At 38.5% G+C, this 27007-nt stretch overlaps 1 protein-coding gene across 2 annotated transcripts in view; it reads left to right on the plus strand.

Annotated features, from left to right (window-relative positions):
• CPED1 (cadherin like and PC-esterase domain containing 1) overlaps positions 1 to 27007 on the plus strand; it is a 262071-nt gene that overhangs the window by 64808 nt on the left and 170256 nt on the right. For both annotated transcript variants that reach the window (XM_035698382.2, XM_049093860.1), the window contains exons 5-6: positions 24568 to 24700; positions 26467 to 26635. In XM_035698382.2, coding sequence (XP_035554275.1) covers positions 24568 to 24700; positions 26467 to 26635 — 302 coding nt within the window. The remainder of the gene's footprint in view (positions 1 to 24567; positions 24701 to 26466; positions 26636 to 27007) is intronic.

Below are 27007 nucleotides of genomic sequence, written 5' to 3' on the forward strand. Positions count from 1 at the left end.
ACGGGACCATTCCCACTGTTAAAGACTGGGGACCGGCCTCTACGAGGCAATCAGGCAAGTGTTCAGAGAAGGCCAGCTTGCTTGTTCTTTGTCCTCTCAAATGCTGCTATCGCCTCTCTGTGTCTCCTGTGTGTTCCTCCATGTTTCTGTTTTTCCAGAGACTTCCACCTCTTGTCCCACACACGATTATATCCTTCATGCAAAACATTCTTTCCCAAAGTAAAACTCACCTCTTTAGTATGACCGACTTTCTGCTAGGTGATAGCAGAAAGTAAGCTGATGGAACTAATTCAGACTAAATTACACCCTCACCCCAGTCATAAGCCTCTTAGATGTATTTGCATTTTTATAAAAGAAGCTTGCGAACCCAGTGAATTTCTAATTGGTAGAGTTTCTGGAAGTGCATTCAGATTCCCATTCAGTTCATCACCAAGCCGTCCACTTCCAAAGCTACTTGGATCCATCTAGTTTCTCTATCCCCACTGTGAACCAGTCTGGTTCAAGCCAACATTCTCTCATGCCCTTCCTCCTTCCTTTCTTGTCCTAGAAAAACCCTCTCCGCTACTGAGACTCCAGCCAGAGTTATCTTTCTCCATCCCTTTTATTTATGAAAGTCCATTAGACCTCCTCACAGCTGCCTGTCTAGGGACTAAACATTGAGGCCCAGGTAACTAGCTCTCTGATGCTCTGACTTGATCCAAAGATTAGGATCTAGATAGATCTAGATTTTACCCAGAACAGAAGTCACACACCCACATGTTGTCAGGGACCTAGGATGTGACTCAAATAAACTCATAGCAAATTCAGAAGCTTGACAGGTCAGATAACTTACACATTTTCAGATTTGGCCTGTCGTCAACTTTATAGACTCTGTAACATAAGCCATTTGGTCTCCATGAAGAGAAGAGGAGGCGAAGACGTGGGAAAGTACAAGGCAGTACCACATGGCACCACCCAGATGCACCTCAGCAATGTTGCAGTGCTACAAACGTAGGGAAGATTTCCTCATGTTTCTCATCCCCTGTACAGTTCAGTTTCCACTGAGATTCAGATCCCACCCAGTGGTCCTTCCCTTCCTACCTCCTTATCCCTATACTTCTCCGTGCTCCTTCCCCTCAGCACATGTTTGCATTTTCCTAAACCCTTGGTAACTCCAACCTCCATTTCCCCCACAAAACAATAACTTTGCTAACCCTTGAGAACAATGATGGGTTTTTCTGCTATAACTTTAATCTCTGGAGTTGAGACGGATCGTCTTGATCTCTTCTCTACTCCTTCTTACTATCATCCAGGGACATCCTGACCATTCAGCATAGTCCATAAGGAAATGGTCACCCAGGTTAACTTCTTCCACTTGAAATTTGCCATCCATCCTATCAGTTTTGATGTCCATATGGATGACCTTTCATCCTCCTAACCTCATGGCTCTTGGATGTCATAGAATCCTTGACCTTCAATTCTCATCAACTTTGGCATCCAGCTTTGGTAGCCCTGCTTGGTTGCTTGCACCACACAGCACTACCCCATCTGTGGAAGCTTACTAATCCATGACTGCATAGTCAGTCTTTCTGGCATTTTCACTTCTTCAATGCCAGAGCTGGAGCCTCAAATGACACTTCTAGTACTCTTCGTTCTTCTACTTTCTCCATCAGCCATTTTTGGTCAGAGTTCCTTTCTTAGCAACCCTGGACCGCTTGGTCTGCGTCTTGAAATCTTTCCCTACAAGCACTTGCAACATTTGTATTTTTATTCCACACTAGCCTTAAGCCACCAATTACAGAAAAATCCTACAACCTGACATCGCTACTTCTACACAACAAACACTGGAGAAAATCATCTGAATTTTCTGGGGATTTTTTGTTCTGAAGATGTCTTCCTCCCTTGCTAAAATGGGGAAAAATTTATACTGTTTTGCAGTCGTCAGCTCAACCACCACCACCACCACCACCGCAGCTGGCTAGTGGCCCCTGAAGCAGCCTGTCCTAATTTCTCTCTTGAATACTTACGAAAACACAAACAAAAAACTTTAAGAACTAGTCCTAACACTTGCATTATAGATATGGGAGGAATTTCCATGCCTTCTAAGGCTGATGGAAGTAAATTGTCATTCTTAATGTTCTGTTCAGTTCTCTGTAGGTAAAGACCCTCTCCCTCCTTGGTCAGGATGTATTTCAAAAGAAGAGCCAGCCGGATGTGCTGATGGTTTGGATGGGGTTTGTAAAAGAATGTCTGCTGCAGTTTTAGCCAGCCATCAGTTGGGCTAAGTAAGTTAGAGACCAGGAATGGAGCTTAATCTGTCATTCTGCTGTAGGTCCCAGAAAAGTCAAGTGGTGAGACAAGGACACATTCCTTCCAAGTTGAGTATATTGTCTTTAAAATGAAGAAAATAAATATCCTGACTTCACCACCCAGAAATAATTACTAGGACCGTTTTTGTGTATTTTGTTACTGAAAAGTAGTTCCAAGTGAAGTCAGTTTTTTGAGATTTACGCTTTCTTTCCTCTGTGTTCCTATTTTACCATGTGACAACTGCCATTGTAGCCAAGTCACATGGTCTCTTGGCTGTATTTGGATGTGTTTGCTTTCCCACAAGGACTGAGTCCTCCTGAGAATAGGACCTTATTTTTCACTTTTCAAGGTCCGTGCCTTGGACGTAGTTCCTGGTTTACAACAGCCGCTCTAGTATTTTTGAACAAAAGACCAGAGAGGATGATAATGGAGGGGATCAGAGTTGTAAAAGGAGAGCCCTGCCCAGCATCAGGGGGTCTTGGCAAAGCTTGGATGGATTTATCTCTTTACCCATTAGGAGCTCAATATTGAGTTGATACCTGGGGGAAAGGAGAGGGGCAGGCAAATTTGAAAATACTGTCACATTCCTCCAAGATAAAACTGCCCATTTTAAGTAACGAAATATTTGCTTTTACGAAAGAACTAGAGAGCAGTTATACTATCACAGATACACAAGGCAGAAAGATAGCAATAATTTATATAAGGTCGTTTCAGCTTCTAGGTAATGACCATTGTAGCCAAAAGACTCATCACCCCATTGTTTTCTAAAAGGACAAGCTTAACACTTTCTTGCACAGTTGATTGACCATTCATGCAGGCCAGGCATGGACATGTACTTCCCTTAGGTAAGCTCTGATTGTCCTACCATTTCAACTCAAAGGTCTTTAAATATTTGTTCACCATTCTTTAGTGGATGAGATGGGGGGGCCCCCTACTCTTTCCCTCCTGCAGTCCCATAACTGGGGCCTCCTTCCTTCTCAGGGTCTCCTTAGCCCAACCCTCCTGCCCCTGTCCCACTCAGTGCTATTGAGTAGGGACCCAGCCAGGAACTGACCAACTCTTCAAAGAGCCATAGTGTGCACAAGCAGGAGCAGAGGGGGGCATGGGGGTCTGTACCCAGACCTTATCCCTTAACCCCTGGGGAAGGTGAGGCAAGGCAGAGACAGTGTCTGGGGTCAGTTCCAGATGGGTGGTTACCTCTCCGTCCTCCACTCTAAACCTGGGGACCTCAAATGGGGTTGGGGGGCTGGAGTGGGGGGCCCTCCTAGTGGGGTTTGGGGTTGGGTTCCTGAATGCACCATAATTGCTGTATGAAATATTAAAAAGTTTGAAGTGAAAAAAATTCTTTAGTAAGCTAAGTGCTGACTACTAGAAGGATGGAGTAGGAAGACAGTAGTGAGAACTCTCTTTCCCACTCAGTAATGTTTTAGTACGTCTTAGAGCTTAGCTCTCTGGGCAGTTTTCTTCATCTTATTGGTTCTACATTCAGAGCGGAGGAAATCCAGTACTTCTGGCTGACTATTGTGCTTCAGCACTTTTCTTGGTGGATCCTGTGCAAGCGAGGGTGTCTGAGATATGGCCAGAAAACCTAAATCAGAAAGAAAGAGCATTGATCTACATTGCAGTGAATGTTAGGGGGATTACTTTTCTTTTTTAAACTCTACATCTTACAAAAATCTCAGAAACCCTATTTAACAGAGAAATGGAACTGCTTTGATCAATCATGGGCAGGATCCTACTCTCTTCATCCTTTCCTTTCTTGTTTTATCATCCCCTGGCGGGGGCGGGGCTAGATGCAACTTGCCTGACACCTACCTGACCCCAGTGAGACTTCAGTCTGGAGTCATGACTTTAGATAAGGAACTTTAGAACAGAGATAGTTAAGAACAGTCAGTGAGGGTGGAAAATACTGTCACAATTCTCTTTGTCCAAGTATGAAAGTTAGAAACATTCTTCTCTTTCCTTCCTATATCTTATGCAGGTTTTTTTGGCCAGCCTATGAGAGGGAAGTTAATGAAAGCAGAAATAAAAATTTTGGAATGATCAAACATGCATTTTTAAGATTCCTTTTACCTTTCCCTTTCATTATGCCTACATACATTCACTATGAAAAAATTAGAAAATACAGATAAACCGAGAGAGAAAAATGTAAATGTAGTGTAATTACATAATTTTTCATACCTTCCCTATTAATGTGTAGTTTTTACATACTAGAGTCATAATCACTTGAAGTATGAACAGATTACAGGATATTTATCAGTGGAAAACATTAAAAATGATGGAAATTCACATTTATTGGCACAAAAAAGTGTTTATATTGTTGAGTTAGAAATAAGAGTGACCCCTGTACATGCTATACATAATCTACTTTATATTATTAAATGTTTTGTCTGTGCATATATAATATCCATTTATAAAATGTATATTAACAATGTTTGGTCTTAAAAATATATTCTTACGTAGAAACATACATATATTAATTCATTCAGTACTCACAATGTGTCCATAAGGAGATACTATTATTCCACTTCTACTCAAGGGTAGAGAAATTAGGTACATTTCTCAGGATGACACATCTAACAAGTGGTATATGCACATAGACACCCTGAGTCTGGAGCGGCCTTCTCCCCACCCCACTGCCCAGCTCCTCAGTATGGTAGTCAAGGCCCCCAAGGGCTGAGGCAGTCTATATTCCTGCCCGGTCTCCCTTAATCCCTTCAACCAAGCCTAGGTCCTCCTTTCTCTGTCCCTTCAACACACTTAACTGTCCTCTCCTCTTCCTGCCTTTACCCTAATGACCTCATTTGAACTTAATCATCCTTCTAAAGACCTTCTTTTCCAAATATGGTCCCATTCTGGGGTACTGGGGGTTAGGACTTCAACATATGAATTTTGAGGAGACACAATTCAACTCATAACAGCCAGAGCTGGCCGGAGGAGGCAGGGAACTGTGATTGGCTGGTTTCACCAGCCCATCTCTCCACCATGTGGAGAGAGGAGGACAGATCTCCAAGGGAAGGAAGCGATATTGGACAGACAAAACAACTTGATTGGTTATGATAAAGCCCACTGAGTTCTTTAGGCAGAATAAACCCATACCCCTGCCCCCACTGCAAATCATCTTGAAGTTAGAGAATATTTATCTTTCTCTCTTCAGCATCCAGAGCCCAACACTGTTCATTGGATACCCAGGTGCCCTTCTGCTGGCCCATATGTGGCTTGGTCTTTCTGCTTAGTTCTTATTTCCTGCCTCAAAGCTCAGTTCTCACATGTTCTCAGACCTTGCCTCTGCTCTCCAAAGCCACATAACTTAATCAATTAATTAGTGCTTCTAAGCTTTCCTCTCTCAGATGTACTTCCCCCCACAGGACATAATTCAACCCAAATGAATAATTCTATTGGTAAGAATTTGAGATACCTTGCCGACCGGTCAAAACCTAATGGAAACTGCTGAATCCTACAAATGCGCAATCACCTACACAGTCTGACCTGACTGTAAAATTCACAGCCCTGCCTGTGAGACATAAATCTCTACGTTAACTAGTCGCAGCCAAAATCAAATGGAGATTTTTGGAAAATGATAGCAGCTCCATTTCCTTGAAAGTGGGAAAGATTATCTGCTGTGTAGTATATAGTTTGTTGGTTGGAAACTATGGAATTCCTCCTTCCACTTGGCATTTCTTAAAAAGTAAGAAACAAGCTTGTCAATGTGTAGTGCTTCACGCCTGGCCACTAGCAAGATGGAGGGAAGGGCAGCGGTGGCCATTAGCACCGGGGTATGTCGATGAGTGTGAGCTTTAGGAGACTCACTTTGTTGTCTTCTCTTTGAGAAGCTGGACCAAGATCACTGACCCGAAATTATCTCTTGATCTTCTGTCACTTGTGGCTTTACACTTTACACATTTGGCATTAGGCCAGTTTGAAAGGGACAGCATGTCCATTTTTCAGTAAACACTTAGCAGTTCGTTGACATCTCTGAAGTTGTGCTAAAGACCAACTAGCTGAGGGAGCTGATTGATCCTCTGCTCTTCAGCAGGGCAAGTTTGGTAAGTCTCTACTGGTTTTCAACCTCTGTACGTCATGCCACCATGGAAGTGTGTCCATTTATGTCACCTGGAGCGTGTTGTGGTGTGCCAAATACTGTTACACACAGAGGCAACATTGCATAGCACACCTACGATATGTATGATTCTGATTATGAATTTTGATTTTCAACGGATCATAAAAGAAGAGGTGGAAAGAGTGATATTCACTTTTGTTGTCTAAATCTCTGTGGCAGGCCCCTACTTACTTATTTTGATGATAAAATAGACGGGTAGAGTTGCATCTAAATAAAACCAAAACAGCCTGTTAGGCTGTGAAGAACCTTGAGCAATAAAACTGGGTTTCTTTGCATGATGTAATGAAAACTGAGTAAACTATATTTGTACTTGATTGATTTGATTACTCTGTCATCCCAGCCTGCATTTATCAATCAGTAGCTTTATATCTTGCCATGTGCACACACATCCCATGACTTGGTATGTAGTCTGCTAAAACAAACTATACTATGTTTGTTGGCATTTTCCTCAACAAATACATCACCCAAGCAGTGATTGTGATGCTTTCCCCACCTCAACTCTTCGTGAGCCACTCTGCTTGTAACAGAAATATTAGCAGTGGATCTAAAGTCTTGATAAGATGCTTGAAAAACATAACTTGCTTCAAAATAGACCAAAAAGTTCTTACCAGGTGTAGCCAAACTTCTTATTTTTAAGCCATCAGGGCTGCACTGTTTGGGGATTATAGGAGCTGGGTTAAGAAGGTTGCAGAACGAAATCAGGTTCAAGGATTTAGCTGCTGAAGTGGTGAACATTCATCCTGACAGTTACATACTTGATCTGTGAGTAAACTCAATAAGCAAAGGAGAACCGTATTGTAATTTTGATTCCTTTGTCTATGCATTTTTAAATCTATTCATTTATCTGCCTGTCTAGATAGATGAATATACATAAATATAAATATACATTAACATATACATTTAATTTTTATATTAATGAAGTCTATCAAGGGAGAATGTGTGTGTATGTTTGGCGTTGGAGGATATAATGTGTGGAACTTCAAAATAATCTCTCTCTCCCAGTCTCCTTTTGGTGGTAGAGTTACTGAACAACAAAATGGCAACTGTAGTGAAAGAAAAATATTGTTAGTAAGTTTACCATGCTCATAGCCTTGTTCATTCATTTTCATGAAAGTCTAGGACCATGCACTTCCCTTTCGATTTGCAAGATATAACCAACATTAGGAAATAAAAGCCCAGTAAAGTGATGCATGAACTGTAATGCACACAACCTCATAAAGGGTATGTTGTATAACACATTATTCATGGGAAGAGGATTCTTGTTATGACTAGTCTCTTGAATTTCCCATTGTAACCATAATAATTAATAATACAACTTATTAGGACCAAGACATTTTAACAGGCATCCAATGTCTTGCAATCTGACAATCCTGTTGAAAAATATATTGATAAAGACCCAAAATGAGAGTTGCAGCAAATACATTTATTTTCCTAAATAGAATCTTAGAAGCCTTCATTTGAAGTTGAGGTTGTGATTAGAAAGGATACATGTCTTGGCAGAACTATAATTAAGTGAATGAATGGGGTAGTTTTGGAAGATGCTTTGATGATGAGTTGGGTGTGCTTCTGTCTGGGAAAGAAGCGTAGACTCTATTATATAGTACAGCTCTTTCAAATCCTGATTCATTACATCAGTGACTTTTAAGACCATTTTCTTTAAACTTCTCTTAGCACCATCTATTGGTAAAATAATGCAATTTTCTTTTTCTTTTAAGTCATTTTAATTAATGACATCAAACAGTCATAGCAGCAGTAAAATCCCAATGTTGATAATCATTTTATGAGAAAATGTGTAGCAGATCAAAGGGTAAGCTTATTCCGAAAAGGACAAAAGTAGGCAATTCATCGACATCCACTGAGAGGGCCTTTTGAAGGTCCATTTTGCCTCACACATTTCCGAGCATCTGTAAGAAGGCATATACTGGTAAGAATTCTAACCTTCCACCCAGTGAAGGCATAAGTCAGGAATCCTATGGCCCAGGTATGAAAAGACCTGAATTCTAGTCCCACCCAACTGCTAACTATAGTTATGTGTGACTCTGGGAGAAGTACTTAGTCCATTTGTGCCTCGTTTCCAGGCCTGTAAAACAGAAACAATTATACTGACCATTCTGTTCTCATAGACTTGTCATGAAAATGCTTTATAAAAGAATATGTATTGTAAATCTATAAAAGTAATATGTAAGGCATTATTTCTATATTATTCAGGATGTCCATGAATTGACTTGGAAAGGAAAATTAAATGAGGCTTTCCTTTTAATGAAGTCTATCAAGGGAGACTATCTACATTGACCTAGAACTGTCACAATAACATATATTGTTCTTTTTGGAGACATTCTGAGATGGAAAGAAGTAGGCAAGTGTTACCTAGAGTGAGAGGTTGAATACAGACCGTCATCAGAGAAGAAGTGTTAAGTGTCGGGTTTTTTTGGTAGATAATTATAGTGGGGCTTCTTGATTTATGACACAGAATTATTTTATAGATAAATTACCCTAAAATAAGAACAGGAGGTAACATTAAGTTTTTACTATATGTCAGACACTGTCAAGCACCTCACATGTTCCTTTAAGTCTCTATAACCATCTCTGGGACAAATACTATCACGACTCCTTTAGATACAGGAATAGAAGTACCAAGAACCTCTGGGAAACATAACGAGAAAGCAGCAGATCTATATCTAACATACTATATTATACCCCTTATCATACACTTGAGCCACTCTACTGTATTTTCAGGTTTGTCTTAAAAGAAAATAAGAAAGGAGCTATTTAAGAAAGCTAATATCTGGGCCTAATGAGAAATTGAACTTGTTTTCTCATTTTATTATGATGATGATTATTCTTCCATCAACTAAAATAACCTTTTCAATTTCTTATTTATCATAATATTTACACATAAGCAGATGTGATGTGAATTTGCACAGGCAAAAATTGTTTGTTTTGTTTTGGTTTAGTTTTTTAATGGAGAATTCAGTAGCAGATAGAAATTGCCAGTCCTGGGTAGTGAGAAGCTTGGGTCCTCAGCACTTACTGTCACTCCCTCTGGAGGGTCCTCTCGATGTCTCCATTGTTACCTCTTTCCTGATGTGCCCACTCTGGGCTCAGCTCCCCAAACCATCTACAACCTTTCTAGGCAGAGTAGAAAATCTACCATGACAAACCTCATACTGCAGCCATATGGTTGGGGTTAGTGGTGATTCAGGTGTGGGTGCAGCCACTGGGCTCAGGACTAGCCCTTTGGAATTAGAATAAGCATCTTGGGCCACTTTGAAGGGCCAAGAATTAGTTGTCCTGGATTTTTTTGAAGCCGTTTTTCTGATCTTCATGGGAAGGTTTTTTAAATTCCCTGATTGTGCAGTCAAACTAGTTAATGAACACCAATCTGGGGGATATGGATTAATAAGTGTAAGTAGCACCAAATTACGTTTTGTGGGAAATATATGATTTCTGTGGAATTAATGGTTCTTGCATGTTGTTTTCAGAACAAGTAATTGCTTTGACCTGATTGCACATCTGCTGTTGGATGGTAGCTGGGTGCAGACTGAGCCAGACTGCATATGTGTGAATCCGATCTTGGCCACCTAACAGTCCGGTGTCCTTGAGCAAGTTTCTTACCTTTCTGTGCTTCAGTTTTCTCTCTGCAATGTAGGGACGATAATGACCCTGTCTCCTGGGACTCGTAAGAGGATAGGATGAGTTAATACATTTAAAGTACCTAGAACAATGCCTCACACAGAATGAGCAACCCACAAGTGTTTAGTATTATGATTGTTGCTTTAATCAGTATTTTCATAAATATTAGTTGATGATTACTAACTGCTACTTTTATCTAGTTTGGTAAGATGCATGTTTTCCAGAATTCACCAACGTGGAGATAAAAGTAGGATCTTAAAATAGTCACAAATATATTTCTTTACCACCACGTATACTCACTATCTTCAGGCCCCTTCATCTCGAAGTCCTGCTGCCAGTCACTTTTGGGTCATCTTTTTATTCCTATCAGGCCCCTGTTCTTTTTTAATAGCAAATATATTTGTTGACCTCTGGTTCGTCTGGAAGGTAAATATCTCTAACTGACCTGTACACACAATTTCAACAAGCCAGTGTAATGGCCAAACTTTAATATAAAGGACAAATAAAAGGAAAGACTTTATCACAATTTATAGTGTAATATGTAAATTTTAGGCATAATGACACCATAAAGTGTAGTGAAATTGTCAAATCCTCCCACTCATGTTTTGAACCACTACGAATGTGACAGATACAAACTCAGACTGGTGCAGTTGTATCGTAAGGAAACTAATATTCCATGGGTCACGTCGCTGTTGGTGATGCGCCTTTCCAAAATGGTGAACAACTCAAGAAACTCACAAATAAAGCATGATCTTCTCTTGCCTCACCATGGACTTGCAAAATTCAGTGTATTTTAAAACTGGATAAAATGCTTAGAATTTATATACAAAATGGAGAGGAGGTCCCTGGGTGGCTTGGTGGATTAAGTGTCTGCCTTGGGCTCAGGTCATGATCCCAGGATCCTGGGATCCAGTCCCATATGGGGCTCCTTGCTCAGGAGGGAGTCTGCTTATCCTTCTCCCTCTGATCCTCTTCTTCTGTTCATTCTCTCTCTCTCTCTCTCATAAATAAATAAAATCTTTAAAAATAAATACATATAGGGATCCCTGGGTGGCGCAGCGGTTTAGCGCCTGCCTTTGGCCCAGGGCGTGATCCTGGAGACCCGGGATCGAATCCCACGTCGGGCTCCCTGCATGGGGCCTGCTTCTCCCTCTGCCTGTGTCTCTGCCTCTCTCTCTCTGTGTGTGTGACTATCATGAATAAATAAATAAAATCTTAAAAAGAAATACATACAAAGAAAAAATAAATAAACAAAATGGAGCCAATCTCTAGGTTCAAATAATTACCATCAAGCTTTTCACCCACATCAATGTCCAGGGAGACATTCAAAAGTGATGCAGGATGAGGGAGAGTTTGTTAGCGTACACAGAGTGACATTCAACATGGTAACGGCTGGCGTGGTGTGTGCACTGGCCAGTGAGAACAGGTGCCTGATTGTTCAAAGAGATGCTGGACTCTACGCCTTACCGATGCCTTCCAAATAAATATAGTCTTTATCCCACACAAACACAAATATCAAATTTATTAAATTATCTTTAATCAATTGCATTAAATTTTATTAAATGTTACCTATTAAATTTCAGTCGCGTTCTTAATCATTACGATGCCCTCAAATACCCCGTCTTCGAGGGCTCATCCTGTGTGCTCATAAAAGCAATCCTCTCGTTCCTTGATACCATGGCCACCATTTCCTCCCCTTCTGCTCTGTTGCCCACGTACACCACTGGTCATGACCACCAAAGGTGCCCTGAGGGTGGTGCCCCACAGGGCAGAGGCCGCTGCTGCTGCTGTGCCTGTCATTTTTTGTGCCAAGGGCTCAGCCCCATGTCAGGGACACCACGACTCGTGCGGTGCCTGCTTCTCTTAGGGCTGCTGCCGAAACTGTCGGTGCCACGTCCCAATGTAACTCTCACTGTTTTGCCAATTGGCCCTTGGTAGTCTCAGAAACCTAAATAGGCCAGAACTAAATTGACTTACTAGTAAAAAATATTAGTAGTTAAAATCCTTCTTTATAAGTCTTTTTTTTTTTTTTTTTTAATTATTGCATGTAATGTTATACTCTCAACCTCTCAGATTTTTGGAAAAAATTTTCTTAGTATTGTTTTTGCTCTGACCAAAACCTGGAGTGGAAGACAGGCTATGGTCTAGAGGAGCAGTGCTCTAGAAGCCGCCCTCCTCTTTCATGTCCACTACCCTTGGACATAGCTTGCCAGCCACCTTTTCTCTCTTTAGTATAGATTCCTTACTACTAGGCTTCACCCACAGTTCTTCTGGTCAAGGCCAGACATGGTGAACTCTCAGTTGAACACTAAACATTCCACCCTGGTGGTAAATAATAACCGGGTAGCAGTCTTGTCATCATCTCTCATTAACCATAGAGCTTAAAAGAGCAACAACAACGTAAGGAGGTGCCTTTTCCTTCTTTTCCCAATCTTGGGGGTCGTGATGGTGGCATTTAGCATTTTTGAGTTCTAACAGTGTCACAACTAGACCTGAAATATTTCTATCGAGCACAGTATGGAAATAGGGGTGCATTTATCCTTCAAACATAAAGCCACAACTATTTACGTCCTTGTGTCCCAAATATTGCAGAAGCAGAAAGTTTACTTTGAATCTAAATACAGAATTGAGAAGAAAAGGAGGAAGATGACATGGTTAAGTAAACTGGTCTTTGGCCTAATTTGTCTTTTCAGTTCAGTATTTTGTAATGTTTCTGTTTCTAGATTCCTTCTCTCTCAGTCCTGGGTAGTAGGGCAGTCAACAGCCAATTTTAGAAGAACTGGTGTCATTTAAGGGAAAGAACTTTAAACTATATTCATAGCAGGCTATAAAAAGCAAAGATACCACCCACAAAGTGATATTTAAAATTTTCCAGTTACGTGATTTATTGGTAAATCTACACATGTGTTGTGCCGAAAGCAAAATGAGCAATGTACCAGATGTACTCTGAGTTTTTAATTAAGACTAATTTTACCTAAAGGACAAGTTTTAATAGGATATTTTGCTGTTTACAAGCAACAGAAACAAAATTTTAAGCCATTTGTGGGTGAAAAGTTCTTATTTTCTAGAATATGGCTCACAGGGAAAAGCAAAACTAAAAAGCAACTAAAAAACCTAAAAGTCTTACGTCAATCTCGAAAATTTCTAGTCAGAAACATGTGCCCTAATGTCAACTCAAGCTCCTGGAAGTAATAGATTCTGTGAGTATTTTAAGTGACTTGGTAAATAAAAAACAGATTGGGGGGGATTGAAGAAAACGGTGAGTCAAGAGCAAAACTCTCTGGGAAATTGGGGCAGTGGCAAGTTGCAGACAAGGTGAGTAAGTCTGAAGCACTGCGCTGAAAACCTGAATTGCAAATTATTTGATGGATAATAGTAGCCGTGAACTTTTGTCATTTTTTTACTCCAAATGCATGAAATTGAATGAACAACTCTTAATTCAACTTTTCTCCTCATAGAAATTACATGTATTTTTCTCTAAATCTGATTTTGCTTTGCTGACAGTGGCCTCTGTTCCCTCACAGCAGGTTGCCTCTGCAGCCCTCTCTGGCTAAGGGGCCTCATGTCAGGCAAAGGGGATGGAGTCACTAATGGCAAAGACCTAAGTAAAAATGACCTTTTTGAGAGAATGTTGAGCATTATGTTGATTTAAGCAAACAAACAAACAAATAAAACCTACTCATTCCAACAGCAATAGGGCTGACCCCAAAAGCTTTGAGAAATAGTTTAAATTTTTAAATAGTTTTCTGTTTTTGTTTTGAGGAAAGGAGAGGTGGGTACAAACTGACAGTAAGGGGGGAAATTAGCCTTACTCATCACACAATGAAATTTCTTCCAAATTCTGCCTTTATAACCTCACTGCTCACTGGGCAAAGCCCCCCCCCGCACCCCCCAGCTCATTAAAACATGCCTGGGCAACTTCTCTCCTCATTGGTTTCATGTCCACTCTCCCCTAACTCTATATAAATTTAAACAATAAATTTATTTCTTTCCATTCCTTCAAACAACATAACAAAGACATGGTTCCCGCATAAGTATGTATCATACTTTCAAAGATCAAAAAGGAAGAGGGTAATAATACCTGTACTCTGATAATTTTTTCACAGTTACTCAATATTTTCCCCTTTTGACTTAAAGCTAGCTTGAATTTTTTTATACTACTTAACAATCCAAACTTCTATTTTGTTGAAAGATTTTAAGTAATCCCTATACCCGGCATGGGGCTCAAACCCACAACCCTGAGATCAAGAGTTGCGTGCTCCACCAACCAAACCAGCCAGACACCCCAACCACCCGAGTTTTTAAATTCAGCTTCAATTGAGTCACACTATAGCCAATGGTTGGATTGGTTAACTCATAACTTTGAACACCTGACTGATGCCAGAGGTCCCAGGATTTTTTTAAAAGTAATGAATATCCATTTTTAATTTATTGAAAAGGACTGGACATTCATTATTGGGTGCCCCACAGTCATTTTCCTGAAGGAAGTCAATGTATTTGGCAAGAAAAAAAAAAAACAAGATATAAATTACTTGTTATCCACCATCCCCCTTTTTTAAGGCATCTAAATGGTAGTTTAGAACTGGATGTTCAATCTGGGATTGCTTTTCAGAGACATGCAGACAAGTGAGGTTAATTGAAATAAAATGCTGACGTTGAAACTGATGTCTGAGTTAAAGTGCATTAAATCTCTGAAATATAATTCATATATATAGTTATATATATAAATTAAATATGTTATGTAATTTATGTACATATACATGCATATAGATATATATATGTACACACATGCACATATATACTAAAAGCATCTTGGCAATACAGAAGATAAGAGATGTATAAAGAAAATATGAAAAACACCCCTTGGGGCACCTGGGTGGCTCTGTTGATTAAGCATCCAACTCTTGATCTCAGCTCAGGTCTTGATCTTGGGGTTGTGAGTTCAAGCGCCGAGTTGGGATCTGTGCTGGGCATGGAGCCTACTTAAAAAAAAAAAAAAGTGTCCTTAATAGAAAATAGTCATCTGAATTTAATGTCCTGACCTAAGTTCTACAGGGAGAAAAGAGAGCTTAACTTCAGAGTTTAAAATCTAGACAAGAATAATAAAGGAAAACCTAAAGTTTTAAACCCCGAATTAATGGTTTTTAACGTTTTTTTAGCACTTCAGATAGGAAGGCCCCTCTCCTTTTGGCTCAAGTAATTGGTTAATTCTGTAGTTATTTACAAGGTATAAAATAGGTCAAATGTACCTGACTGACCATTGGCTTACTTAGCTAAGGTTGAAAACTGAAAACTGAGATACTATTTCAGAAACTCGTCAGGTACTGCCCGGCTTCTGACCCTTGCCCTCGGTGTCCTCATCTGTATTGAGAGCAGACTCTTGTATTATGATGCCGCTCAGCCAAGCCTGACCTCCACAGACTCCAATTTTATTTCACCGATCATTTGGAAGGGGGGAAAGAACTTGAAGATAAAATGGTTCCATGGAAATATGTTTGCTCAGTGTCCAAACCAAAAATCTTCTCTGACATATTTCCATGTTCCTGACCTATTTCTGGCATTTGCATCTCAGGCCCTCATTAAATTTCATTTCAGGAACTGGCTCTAGTCTCTGTGTATTTTATATTTTTGTCTCAATCTTGGAATCAGATATTATGAAAATATTGATATTCTGAATATGTACTTGGTTCACATATACATTTATTTATAAATAGTAGAGAAGCGGATTGACCGTAATACCATGCACCTTTTATTATACCAAAAACATAGGGTAAAAATTGAAGATTGAGTTGGTCTGTGAAGTTGTCATTGAAGGAGGAATAGGTTAATGCATGATTTCATTTAAAATAGAGGCAATGACCCCCCCATATTTATGTCATATATTTAAATTAGGATTGACTTCAATATACTCAAAAAGAATTTAGAATCACAAATTTTTAGTTAGTCATTAATTATTCTGATGTAAATTATATCAATAATATTTCATGGCTTACCCTAGAAAATGTTCCTGAAAAAAAGTTTAATATTAATAAAGTGATTAACTTATTTTCACAATGGGTGGGTTTAGACAGCTATTCTATTATCATATTTGTTGCACTCTATGTATTAATATTTGTCGGAGGTTGTGTTTCAAATTGTTATTAATGATGCTCATTAATTTATACTGAATTATTCATCTCTGGTCTTGCTGAACTAGTCAAGCATTTTTTCCTCTTTCTTTTTCCCTGGAAAATTCATGCAGAAAAATATCAAAGCAAAATTAAGCTGCCATAAAGTAATAAAACAATCTTTCATGCTGTTTGGTCATTGCAGTGAAATCACAGGGGCAAGAAAATTGAAGTAGTAGCCTAGACATAGCTTTTATTACCAAGGAAAATGAACAGAATTCAAGGTTCTTATGTTGTCATGGTCAAAACATAGAGCAGTCCACGGGGAAAATTGTTTTTGTAACAATTGCATGGCTTTGACACTTCCACTGAAAAAGAACAGAAAGGAGAACATTTATGGCTTGCATTTACTGAGTGCTCAACAAGCATTTGATTGCTTGGTTGGTTAGTTGATGGAAACTTTATACAATGACTACTTCTTTCAAGCACATTGTCGTGTTATTGATCTGGTCATTTTTTATGGGTCAGATTGTATCTCCATTTACATCAGGACATGGACTGCATCTTATTTCTTACAACATAAAATGCAAGTTATTCTTCCTCTCACCCCCCAAATTACTGTACTGATGTACTACGGTATTTGTATGTGTGGTTTGATGCACCCTTTGGTGGTAACATGGGAAAGATATTCCGAAACTATAGAGAGTAAACTATCGGTGTCAGATCCACACAGGTAGTAACATAACAATGTCAACTCTTGAGAAAGGAATTTTGAGTTGCTTGGCTTAAGGTTAGAATTATGTAGGAGTAATGCCACTTGTATAAAATGAAAACAAAAATATGCTAAGGAATTGATGTGTTTGGAGCATGTAGATCCTCAAATTATACCATTTAAGATCAGGTGTAGGTCTGAAATAGTCTAGTGACTTTTGTCTGTGGGTCATAAACTTGTTGACTAAGATCTAGTTCTGTTGACTGAGAGTTGTGTTGGTTGCTTGTGAAAAAAAAAAAAAAAATCTGTTCCTGAACAAAACAGAGAGGAATAGACTTAACTATTGCAAAACTAGGTCGGCCCTAGGCCTACCCCATCCACAGAAACCTAGCCTCAACACAGAACTCCTTTCAACACACGAAACATCAGGAAATGAACTGCTTTGCTGGGAGATCGCTAGGCTAAACATGAGGAAGGTCACTAAACCAGTGTGTCTTTACAAGCTACTTCAAATAAAATTGCTGCATTTTATTTTGATCTACACATCTGTGCTTATCACATATTTCCTGCTTCGTTCTTAAGCGGCTAATGTCAAATGTCACATGTTTAAGAATCACATAAAAGAGGATTTAATAGGTTAGCCTTTGTCTGATAGTCAGCAGTGACGAGAAGCCCTTAGTGTTGAATAAATTCAAAAGGAATAACATTTAAGTTACACTTTGTGAAGTTTCTAGTTATAAACAGGTTTCCTAGATTATAGAAAAGGGTTATATTAAAGTATTTCTGGTAGTAGCTATTTAACATTCTTTGAGTATTTAATATATGCCAAGTGCTGTGCAAAGCTCTTTAAAGAAAATTTTATGTTTAATTCTTTCAGCATCCATATGAGGTACATTCTTCTTATTATTATTACTACTGTTAAATTCTCATTTTCCAGATAAAGACACTGAACTTAGAAAAGTTAAGGAATTTGTTCATGGTCGTAATTATGAATAGGAATTCATTAATAGACAAGAATTAGGATTTTTTTTTAAATAAATGTTCTTTGGAATGTTGTTTGTAAAATGTTGTTAAATGGGACACGAGTGGCTCAGTGGTTGAGTGTCTGCCTTCAGCTCAGGGCGTGATCCCGGGGTCCTGGGATCAAGTCCCACATTGGGCTCCCCACAGGGAGCCTGCTTCTCCCTCTGCCTGTGTCTCTGCCTCTCTCTGTGTCTGTCATGAATAAATAAATAAAATCCTAAAAAATAGGTGGGGGAGAGTATTGGATAGCAAGTATACTGCAACATCCTGGACAAATCAGAACTGTGCCTTATTGGTTTCATCCATGTCTTCCCAAGGCACAGGTTCAGTTTGTTTGGGGAAGCAAATGTGCCTTGGTCCCCAAATCCCTCTCTTATATGATGTCCCTGTAAATGGATAGCTTTCCTCTTGGCTGTCTGCTGGTGATCTTCTCTTTCATGGTTTTCTTTTTTCTTTTCCTTTCTTTTACAATGTGGTTTTTTTGTACAATGCGGTTTATTGGGCCTCACACAAATCAAATGGCAACTGGTTGACCTTGGGAATCACTCAGAATTGCTGAAATATACCTGAATTCACAGGACTCTTGCCACGTATCTAGTCCATTAGGTCATATGTAGCATATATTTTAAAAATTATCACATAACTCTTCACCTAGGAAGACAAATTAAGAATTATAAAGGATCTCAGAAATCATCTAGCTGTTCATCCAGTAAATATTTGTTTAGTACCCACCATGCTTACAGCTGTCTTTTTCATCATCATTCAAAGAAGGAAGCAGATTCAGAGGTGAAGATATCTGTTCTCTTTTAGGAATTGGCAGGACTTGGGCTATGCTTCTATTGTTTTCCAAGCATATACTAGGTACTCATTGAATGATTTCAAGTTTGTCCCTCATACTTGTCAGGGTTTTCCATGGAAATAGAAAAGAAGATCGGTCTATCATCTGTCTATCTATCTATCTATCTATCTATCTATCTATCTATCTATCTATCTAATCTCATCTATCTCTTATTTATGTATTCATTGAGAGAAAGAGATTTATTGTAATGTTTTGGTTCCTGTGATTCTGGATGTTGATAAGTCCCATGATCTGCCATCTGCAAGCTGGAGACTCAGGCCGTGTAGAGAGCCAGTGGTTAGATTCCAGTCCCGGTCTGAGGGCCTAAGAACCAAGTTCTCAGGGCAGGAGAAGATTGATGTCCCCGCTCAGTTAATCAGTCAGAGAGCAAATTCAATCTTCCTCTGCCTCTTCGTTCTGTTCAGGCCCTCAGCAGATTGGTTGATGCCCAACCACAACCGGGAGAGCTGTCTGCTTTACTCTGCCCACCAGTTCAAACGCTGATCTTCTCCAAACATACCCTCGCAGACACACCCGTAATGTTTAAGCAGCTATCTGGGTATCCCTTGGCCCAGTCAAGCTGACACATAAAGTTAACCAGTGCACCTTTTCGTCATTCCTACCCACAGACATTCTAGCCACTGGAGCCCTCTTTCACAGGCAGTATATTTATGTACTATCTTACTTCCCTTCAATAGACATCACGATGTGGTAAGAGAAACATTATGAATTGCTGATATTTGATCAATATTAAACCACTTTTTTATCTAACAGAGCTCAGTTTCATATGGTTCATCCTAAGCCATGCCCTACTATCATGTAAAAATGCTCTTATTAGAGATCAAAAGTAATATTCACTCTTCCCATATGTGCGTGCACACACACACATACACACATGTACACATATATGATTGTTTCTAGGACATGTGGCCAATAAGAAGAAAACTAGGGCAAAAATTTGTATTTTCCAAATGCAGGGTTTGCTCTGGATATTCTCCATTCGTTCCTTCACTCTAGACCTTTCCCCAGGAAGCTGTCTACCTACCACAGACTGTGTCAATGGGGCTCCCTTGTCCCCTGACTTCTGGTAGGAGATCAGAGTTCAGGAAGAGAGAACTTTGGGGTATTTATCCCCTACATGCTTCCCTGCCAGACCGTGCCTTGGAAGTGCCTCTGTTCTGCCTGTGGCCATAGCTCTTACTCAGTGTCCTCCCCCACAGCTTCGCTCTTTGCTTAGTTCTGTAATCACCACCCTCTGGGCTAGGGGTGGCAAGAGCTTCCCTTTCATCAGCCATGGGAGCCTCACTACCTATTTTTCCCTCTAACTCTACCATCCTTTAACAGCCCCTTCTGTAATAGTTTTTTGGTTAACAATCTGTTCACTTACCCCTTTGACTCATGCCATCCATTCATTTTCTCCCAAGGCCCTGACTCAGTTTTTCCCTAGCTATGACTTTAGTTTGTGTATATATTAATTTATATTTGTTACGTATGTAAGTTCTGCAAGAATGTTAGCATATCTCTACCTGCAGGCTAAGGATTAAGACTTGTAAATGAATTTGGGCAGAAAGAACAATTAATATATCCACAAATGGTACTTACTTATACTTTTAATCTCAAAACTAATTGTTAATTTATTAATTAAGACCTTTTATCTTCACTGGAAGTTTTAAAACAAGAAAATCCTGGCTAAGTTTAGCTTCCTAATATGAAATTCAAGACAATATTCAAACATTCATGAAATATAATTACATTTTCCACTATTACTTTCCTATTAATTATTAGCTCTGGGCAAAACATTAAATCAAATAAAGTATAAATTAGTCTGCTAATCTTTGCTAGTCTTCCAGTGTATTGTCTTTCCCTATAATGTACATAATTAAATGTCATGTAGAAGGGAAAAAAATAAAATATTTTTAATACATTTAAATACCATTTTGGTCTCCAAGCACACATTGACTTAACCCCCACCTCCCTCCAAACTAGCTCGTTGCTAGAACATTTTCTGAGCACTTGTAATGCATGAGCATGGTGTTCAGTGATGAGACATCAGGAGATTCCTGGGAGATCACATTCTGGATTCTAGAGGACTCCTTGATGTTGTCACATACCCCTTAACATTGGTTGTTAAGAATTAAAATGAAAATACAGGTCTTGTGGTTCTGGTTTAATCCTTCTTTTCTTAAAGCTGCACCATACTCAGCAGGTACCGAGTGCCTGGCCAACCAGATTCTAGAAGGCAGGAGAAAAGTGGTTTTTATGCATCCTTAAAAAATTGTTCATTTTTACCCTGGGTAAGTGGTAAAGTTACAGGCTTCAGAGCTCTTTAAATAAGCTGAGAGTATGGGGGATCCCTGGGTGGCGCAGCGGTTTAGCGCCTGCCTTTGGCCCAGGGCGTGATCCTGGAGACCCGGGATCGAATCCCACATCGGGCTTCCGGTGCATGGAGCCTGCTTCTCCCTCTGCCTATGTCTCTGCCTCTCTCTCTCTCTCTCTCTCTCACTGTGTGCCTATCATAAATAAATAAAAAAATAAATAAATAAATAAATAAATAAATAAATAAATAAATAAATAAGCTGAGAGTAGTCGGTCAATAAAAATACAGAGATCTTTCACGTCCATATCTGCTTATTCATTCATTCCTCATACTATGCAGTAGGGAAGCCCTAGAGACACATGGTAGGCCCTCCACATTTAATTACTTTCTGAAAATATTTAACAAACATGTGTTAATGAATTACAAGGCCATTTAAAAGATTGTCATAGAAACCCATCTCTCAAATTTCTCCCAAAAACAGAAGCTAGTTTTGACGTTGTTTATAGAAGATTTCTAGGTTCCTGTGGGTGTTGGGTGGTAAAGGGAAAAGGGGGGCATGGAATATTAACACAAGTGGATTGGACTGGTTTGTTGAGAGAGCCCTTGATAGAAAAGGGAAATGAAAGATGAAAGGAATAGTGACTTCTGACAATTCTTTGACTATGTTAAATGAGATACTAGGGTATTTAAGATTTTCTACAATTATTTATCATGGTTCCAAAAAAATGTAGTTGCAGCTTTTATAGGTATTAATGGAGCTTATTTTTAATTTTTGGCTGTAATCAAGGGAAATGGGAATTATTTTAGATGTCGGGAACATCTAATTAGAGGTTTTTTTGTTTTGTTTTTGTTTTGGGGGAGGAGGTTAGAATCATTAAGAGTAAATTCCAAACCTGGAATAAAGTAATAGAAAGATATATATATATATATATAAAATCTTTGTGACATATTAATATATCTATTAATGTAATACACTAATATATCTATCTATCTATCATCTATCATCTATCTATATCTATTATCTTTGTGATATATATATATGTCACAAAGGGTAAAAATTAATCGATATTAAATTCCATTGCTCAACCACAGTTTCAGGGGCTGATGTGGAACTCTGACACATTCTTGACAATTCCTATATTGGATTCCACTTGCTCTGTGTTACAGGCTCTTCCACATAAACTAAGGCAAAAAAAAAAAAAGTGACATAAAATTGTTTATTCTTTGACATATTTGCTGACTACTACTTCCTGAAAATCATTGAGCTACTACCTTGGTGAAACACTTAATAGGGGTAGCTTCTCCAAAGTCAGCTCTGCTTGGACTTCAAATCAATGCCGTGCTTCCTGGCAGTAAGGATAAAAAGGAAATCAGAGTAAATTACACTGTTCTCGTATTATACAAAAGAAGGCCACAAATTAGCTCTTCTGGAGAGAGAAAATCTTTCCTAGTAATAAATTCTACAAAAAAAAAAAAAAGTCTTTTTAGTGAAAAAAAGAGAACGTATTTTCTTACTGTAAATTTAAAGGATTATATAAACATTTCAAGTCTTTTAAAGTTGTGGTTCCCAAGAAAAGAAATTACCTTAATGACTCTTCATTTGTCACCTCCAGAAACAAGCAATTTGAGTATTTCTTTTATTATGATGTATTAGAACTTCATTAATAAGGAAGCCTTACAAGTAGGCTATCATTTTTTGAAAAAGATCACACTGTGCTAAATAATGAGATATGGGAATACATTGAACAGCTTGACTTCTGCTGACTTTTACTTAAGAGTGTGAAGTGTTTTAAATTAGACTATGTTAGTATTGATGAAACGTGCACAAGGGGGAAAAATAATTTAAAGGCTTTGTTCCATTTTGAGAGCTAGATAGGTTGTATAATTTAAAAATAAATCACTGCGACCTGGCAGTAAGGAAACAACAACTCTCATACACTGTTGGAGGGAGTGGAAATCGGGACAACCTTTTTGGAAGCCAACTCAGTAATACCTATCAAATTCACAATGCGGTTATTTGTTGATCTGGCAATTACCCATACGGATTAGAATTTGCCCCTAGATAAACTTGTAAAAGTACGCCACAATAGATTTAGAAGAGCATTCATTGCAGTATCTTTGAAATAACAAAAGAAAAATGCCACAAATATAATCTGAATACACAGCAGTAAGAGAGTGATTAAAACAAATGTATATTCATTTAACAGCACACCCCAAGCCATTAAGAAGGTTAATGTAATTAATTCTATATAGGCACAAATGGGAAGGATTCGAGGATGGAGTGGGGGGTAAATAAGCCGGACCTGGACCATTATACAGTAACTCCCCCTTATGTGTGGGGGATGCAATCCAGAACCCCCCAGTGGATGCCTGAAATGGCAGGTAGTAGCGAACCCTGTATGAACTATGTTTTTTCTTATATGAACACACCAAAATAAAGTTTATCTTATAAGTTAGGCACAGCAAGAGATTAACAGCAATAACAGATAATAAAAAAGAACGATCACAACTGGACTGTGATAAGTTATGTGAATGTGGTCCGGCTCTCCTGAAGTATGTTACGTACCGCACTGGTCCCTGTGATGATGTGGGATGCTAACAGGCCTAGTGATGAGGTGAAGGGAGGTGAATGGCACAGGTAACTGAAACTCAAGAAAGCAACACTATAGATAAAGGGGACTACCGTAATGTCTCTTTTGGATAATCTAAAAAGCAGAAATGCCTGCATATATAAGTTATATAGATATACTGATATTTATATCAATCTACATATTGCAGAATTATACACATTGTATCCATCATGCACTGATTCAGACTTCAAAAGTGAATATCTAGGCTTTGGCTGCGACTGAGAGAGGTCCTAGATTGGGGAGGGTGGGGATCGCTGGATGCTTCCTTTCTCTTCCAATTTGATAACATCCTATACAATTTGATTTTTCTAACCATGCACATTCAATACATTTATTTTTTTTTTAAATATCAATGAGTGTTCTGGAGTACAGCAGTACTGTTGGTCTTCAGTGTTAGATACCTTAAAAAATTATTAAATAATATTTTACAGAATAATAAAGCACTGTTGTTGAGTAAAGGACCAAGATCATGAAGCATGACAGAGTCTGTAGCACATGAAGGACAGGATTGTCCCGAAATCAACTCAAGTTGTCCATGTAATGTTCTTATCACAAGCAAAAGTCAGCTCCCGCAGCCATTCCCCATATTTAAGAGTGCATCTCTTGTGTGTGTGGAGGATAGATCTGCCTGGTGCAGGACAGTTGGAGACACCGTATGTACCTCCCTTTCTGAGCAAGACTCTCCTCGTCTATTGGAAGAGAATAAACTATATATAAAAAAAAGGCATCTCTAAACATGCACTATTTAGTGGATCTAACTTTGATTCAGAATGGGGAAACAACTTGGTTGTGTATGTCCCATAGACCCTATAGATGAACACAGCAAACACTATTTTGGAGCCATTTCGAAAAGAAACAATAGAATGACTGGTTTTTGCTCTTTTGAATTTTTTTTCAGAATTGCGACTTCCAGTGAGCCCGTCTGTGTGTCTGGATCAGAGCATACAGTCAAAGCCAAGCACTTCCAGTCACCTTTTAAAAGCAGTGAAGCCTCATATGTGGAAACCATGGGACTGGCGACGTGAACAGTTGTAAGCTAATCATTCTGAATTGTTATATCCAGCATGCATATTTAGAGACAGCTTACAAGGGAAAAATCCCTGAAGATATCTAGAGGGTATTCCATGTTTGAATTATTAGGTTCTGTTACATAAAATTTCAATTATGTCTTCTTAATAAAGAATGCCATCATTGATTTTCTTCTAGACTAATTCAAACCTCTCCTGCCTTAGAATAAACATTCTATGGGTAAATAGGACTCTTATCTGGGAAGTTACATTAATGGAAATTGAATTTGAAACCTTGACAATGTGGGACTATAAAATTTTAACTTCCATTTTATACTCAAATGACATTGCCCTAGTCTATGAGTATGGCTGAATGAATTTTTTTTCTAGTTAATTTTTTTTTTATGCATCCTAGAATCTAAGGATGCATCTGCGGGGTACCAAATTATTTAAGTTACCTCCAGGAAAATGATTTTGTAATGTAGATAAATTATAGTGAAAAATTAAAAGATTTTCATAATCTTATCCAAGAGACAAAATTGTTTACCCCATCTAATTTTATAATTATTAGGTAGTATTTCTGCAGTTAATAGTATTTATTGAAGAATCACATGCATCTCCTTCTTGCCTAAACTTCAAAAGTTGAAATAGCACAATCTTTTCAGTGATCAAATTTAGATATTTGAGACATAGAAACATCATGCAAAAAGCAAATAGTTAAACATTTGGTATCTTTGATGATGGAAGTATATTTGTTTCATCACAAACTATTAGTGTTAGTTTTCCTTTGTAGACTGAAGTATGATCTTCATACTTTATCCTTTAAATCAACCCACAGTTATCCGTGGTGACAGTTATTGGATAGAATCAGACTAGTGAGGAATGTTTTTTGTCATAGTTTTGGTGACCTGTTCGCCATTGAAAAATAGACTGTTTTTTTCTTGTCAAGGAAAAGACAGAGCAAAGGCAGGTCAGCGTAGGACTGGAAAATATCTTCACTATTCCTTCATTTGTATTACCTTTGTTGTAATCATACATACATGACCAATTTACATTTTTTAAATCTTTTTTTCGATAATTTTAAAAAATTTAAATTCAATTAATTAACATTTAATGTATTATTGGTTTCAGAGGTAGAGGTCAGTGATCATCAGTCTTATCTAACACCCAGTGCTCATTACATCACGTGCCCTCCTTAATGTCCATCACCCAGGTGCCCCACCCCCCTACCTCCTTTCCTCCAACAATCCTCAGTTTGTTTCCTCTGATTAAAAGTCTCTTATGGTTTGTCTCCCTCTCTGATTTCATCTTATTTTATTTTTTCCTCTCTTCCCCTATGATCTCCTGTTATTTCTTAAATTCCACATTTGAGTGAGATCATATAATAGTTATCCTTCTCTGATTGACTTATTTCGCTTAGCATGATATCCTCTAGTTCCATCCACATTATTGCAAATAGCAAGATTTCATTTTTTGATGGCTGAGTAGTAGTCCACATTTTCAAATCTTTAAACCTTATTTTAGGTATTATTTTCCAACCTTCCTTTCTTTCAAAAGAAATTTAATTAAAGTCTACCAGAGTAGAGAACTCTTAATTAATTTGATCCCTTCTCCATGTACCTGTATATCCCCTGATAGTGATGCTAATAAACAGTGAAATTGTTGAAGGAAACCCACACATTGAAGGCTGGGGTCCAATAAAGGACAGATGAGTGTACAAAACTTCAAGGTAATTCACAAATGACATACCCTGAGTTATGGAGCATCAACTATGATGGTTTATTTTTTAGGAATCAAACAACAGTCCTTGCTCCACATGACACAATCTTCAGAACGGAAGAATTATCTGTGATTCTTAAAGCATACGTGTTGGTGACATCCTTATCACCTTTGCGTGCATTCATTCATTCAACTGGCACAGTTTGGAATCCACCAAAGAAAAAACGCTTCACTGTCAAGGTAAAATTTCCATCAAAGCTGTCATTTCACTCAAAGTATCCTGAAGATAAGTAAAGTGAGTTGAGCTGCCTTTCTCTGACCTTTATGATTATCAAATCCCATTGAACGAAGATTGCATCATTTTATTGCTGCAAGTAGAGATTTTCATTTAATAGGTGCAGGTTCAAAAAAGAATTGGAAACAGCTTAATTCGCTGGGATCACACAAGCTACATCTGGTTTTCTCAGTCCATGATTATAGTTCAATTCTTTGACCCATTACAAAACTAATCCTCAGTGGTATTCTGTTTTCTTGACTTTCCACTTATTCAAGAATAATATAATCATTGCAACAAATGAAGATATTATTTTCCCTTAGTTTTTTTTCTTCATT

Source organism: Canis lupus, chromosome 14, assembly GCF_003254725.2.
Source record: "Canis lupus dingo isolate Sandy chromosome 14, ASM325472v2, whole genome shotgun sequence".
Taxonomy (NCBI): Eukaryota; Metazoa; Chordata; class Mammalia; order Carnivora; family Canidae; genus Canis; species Canis lupus.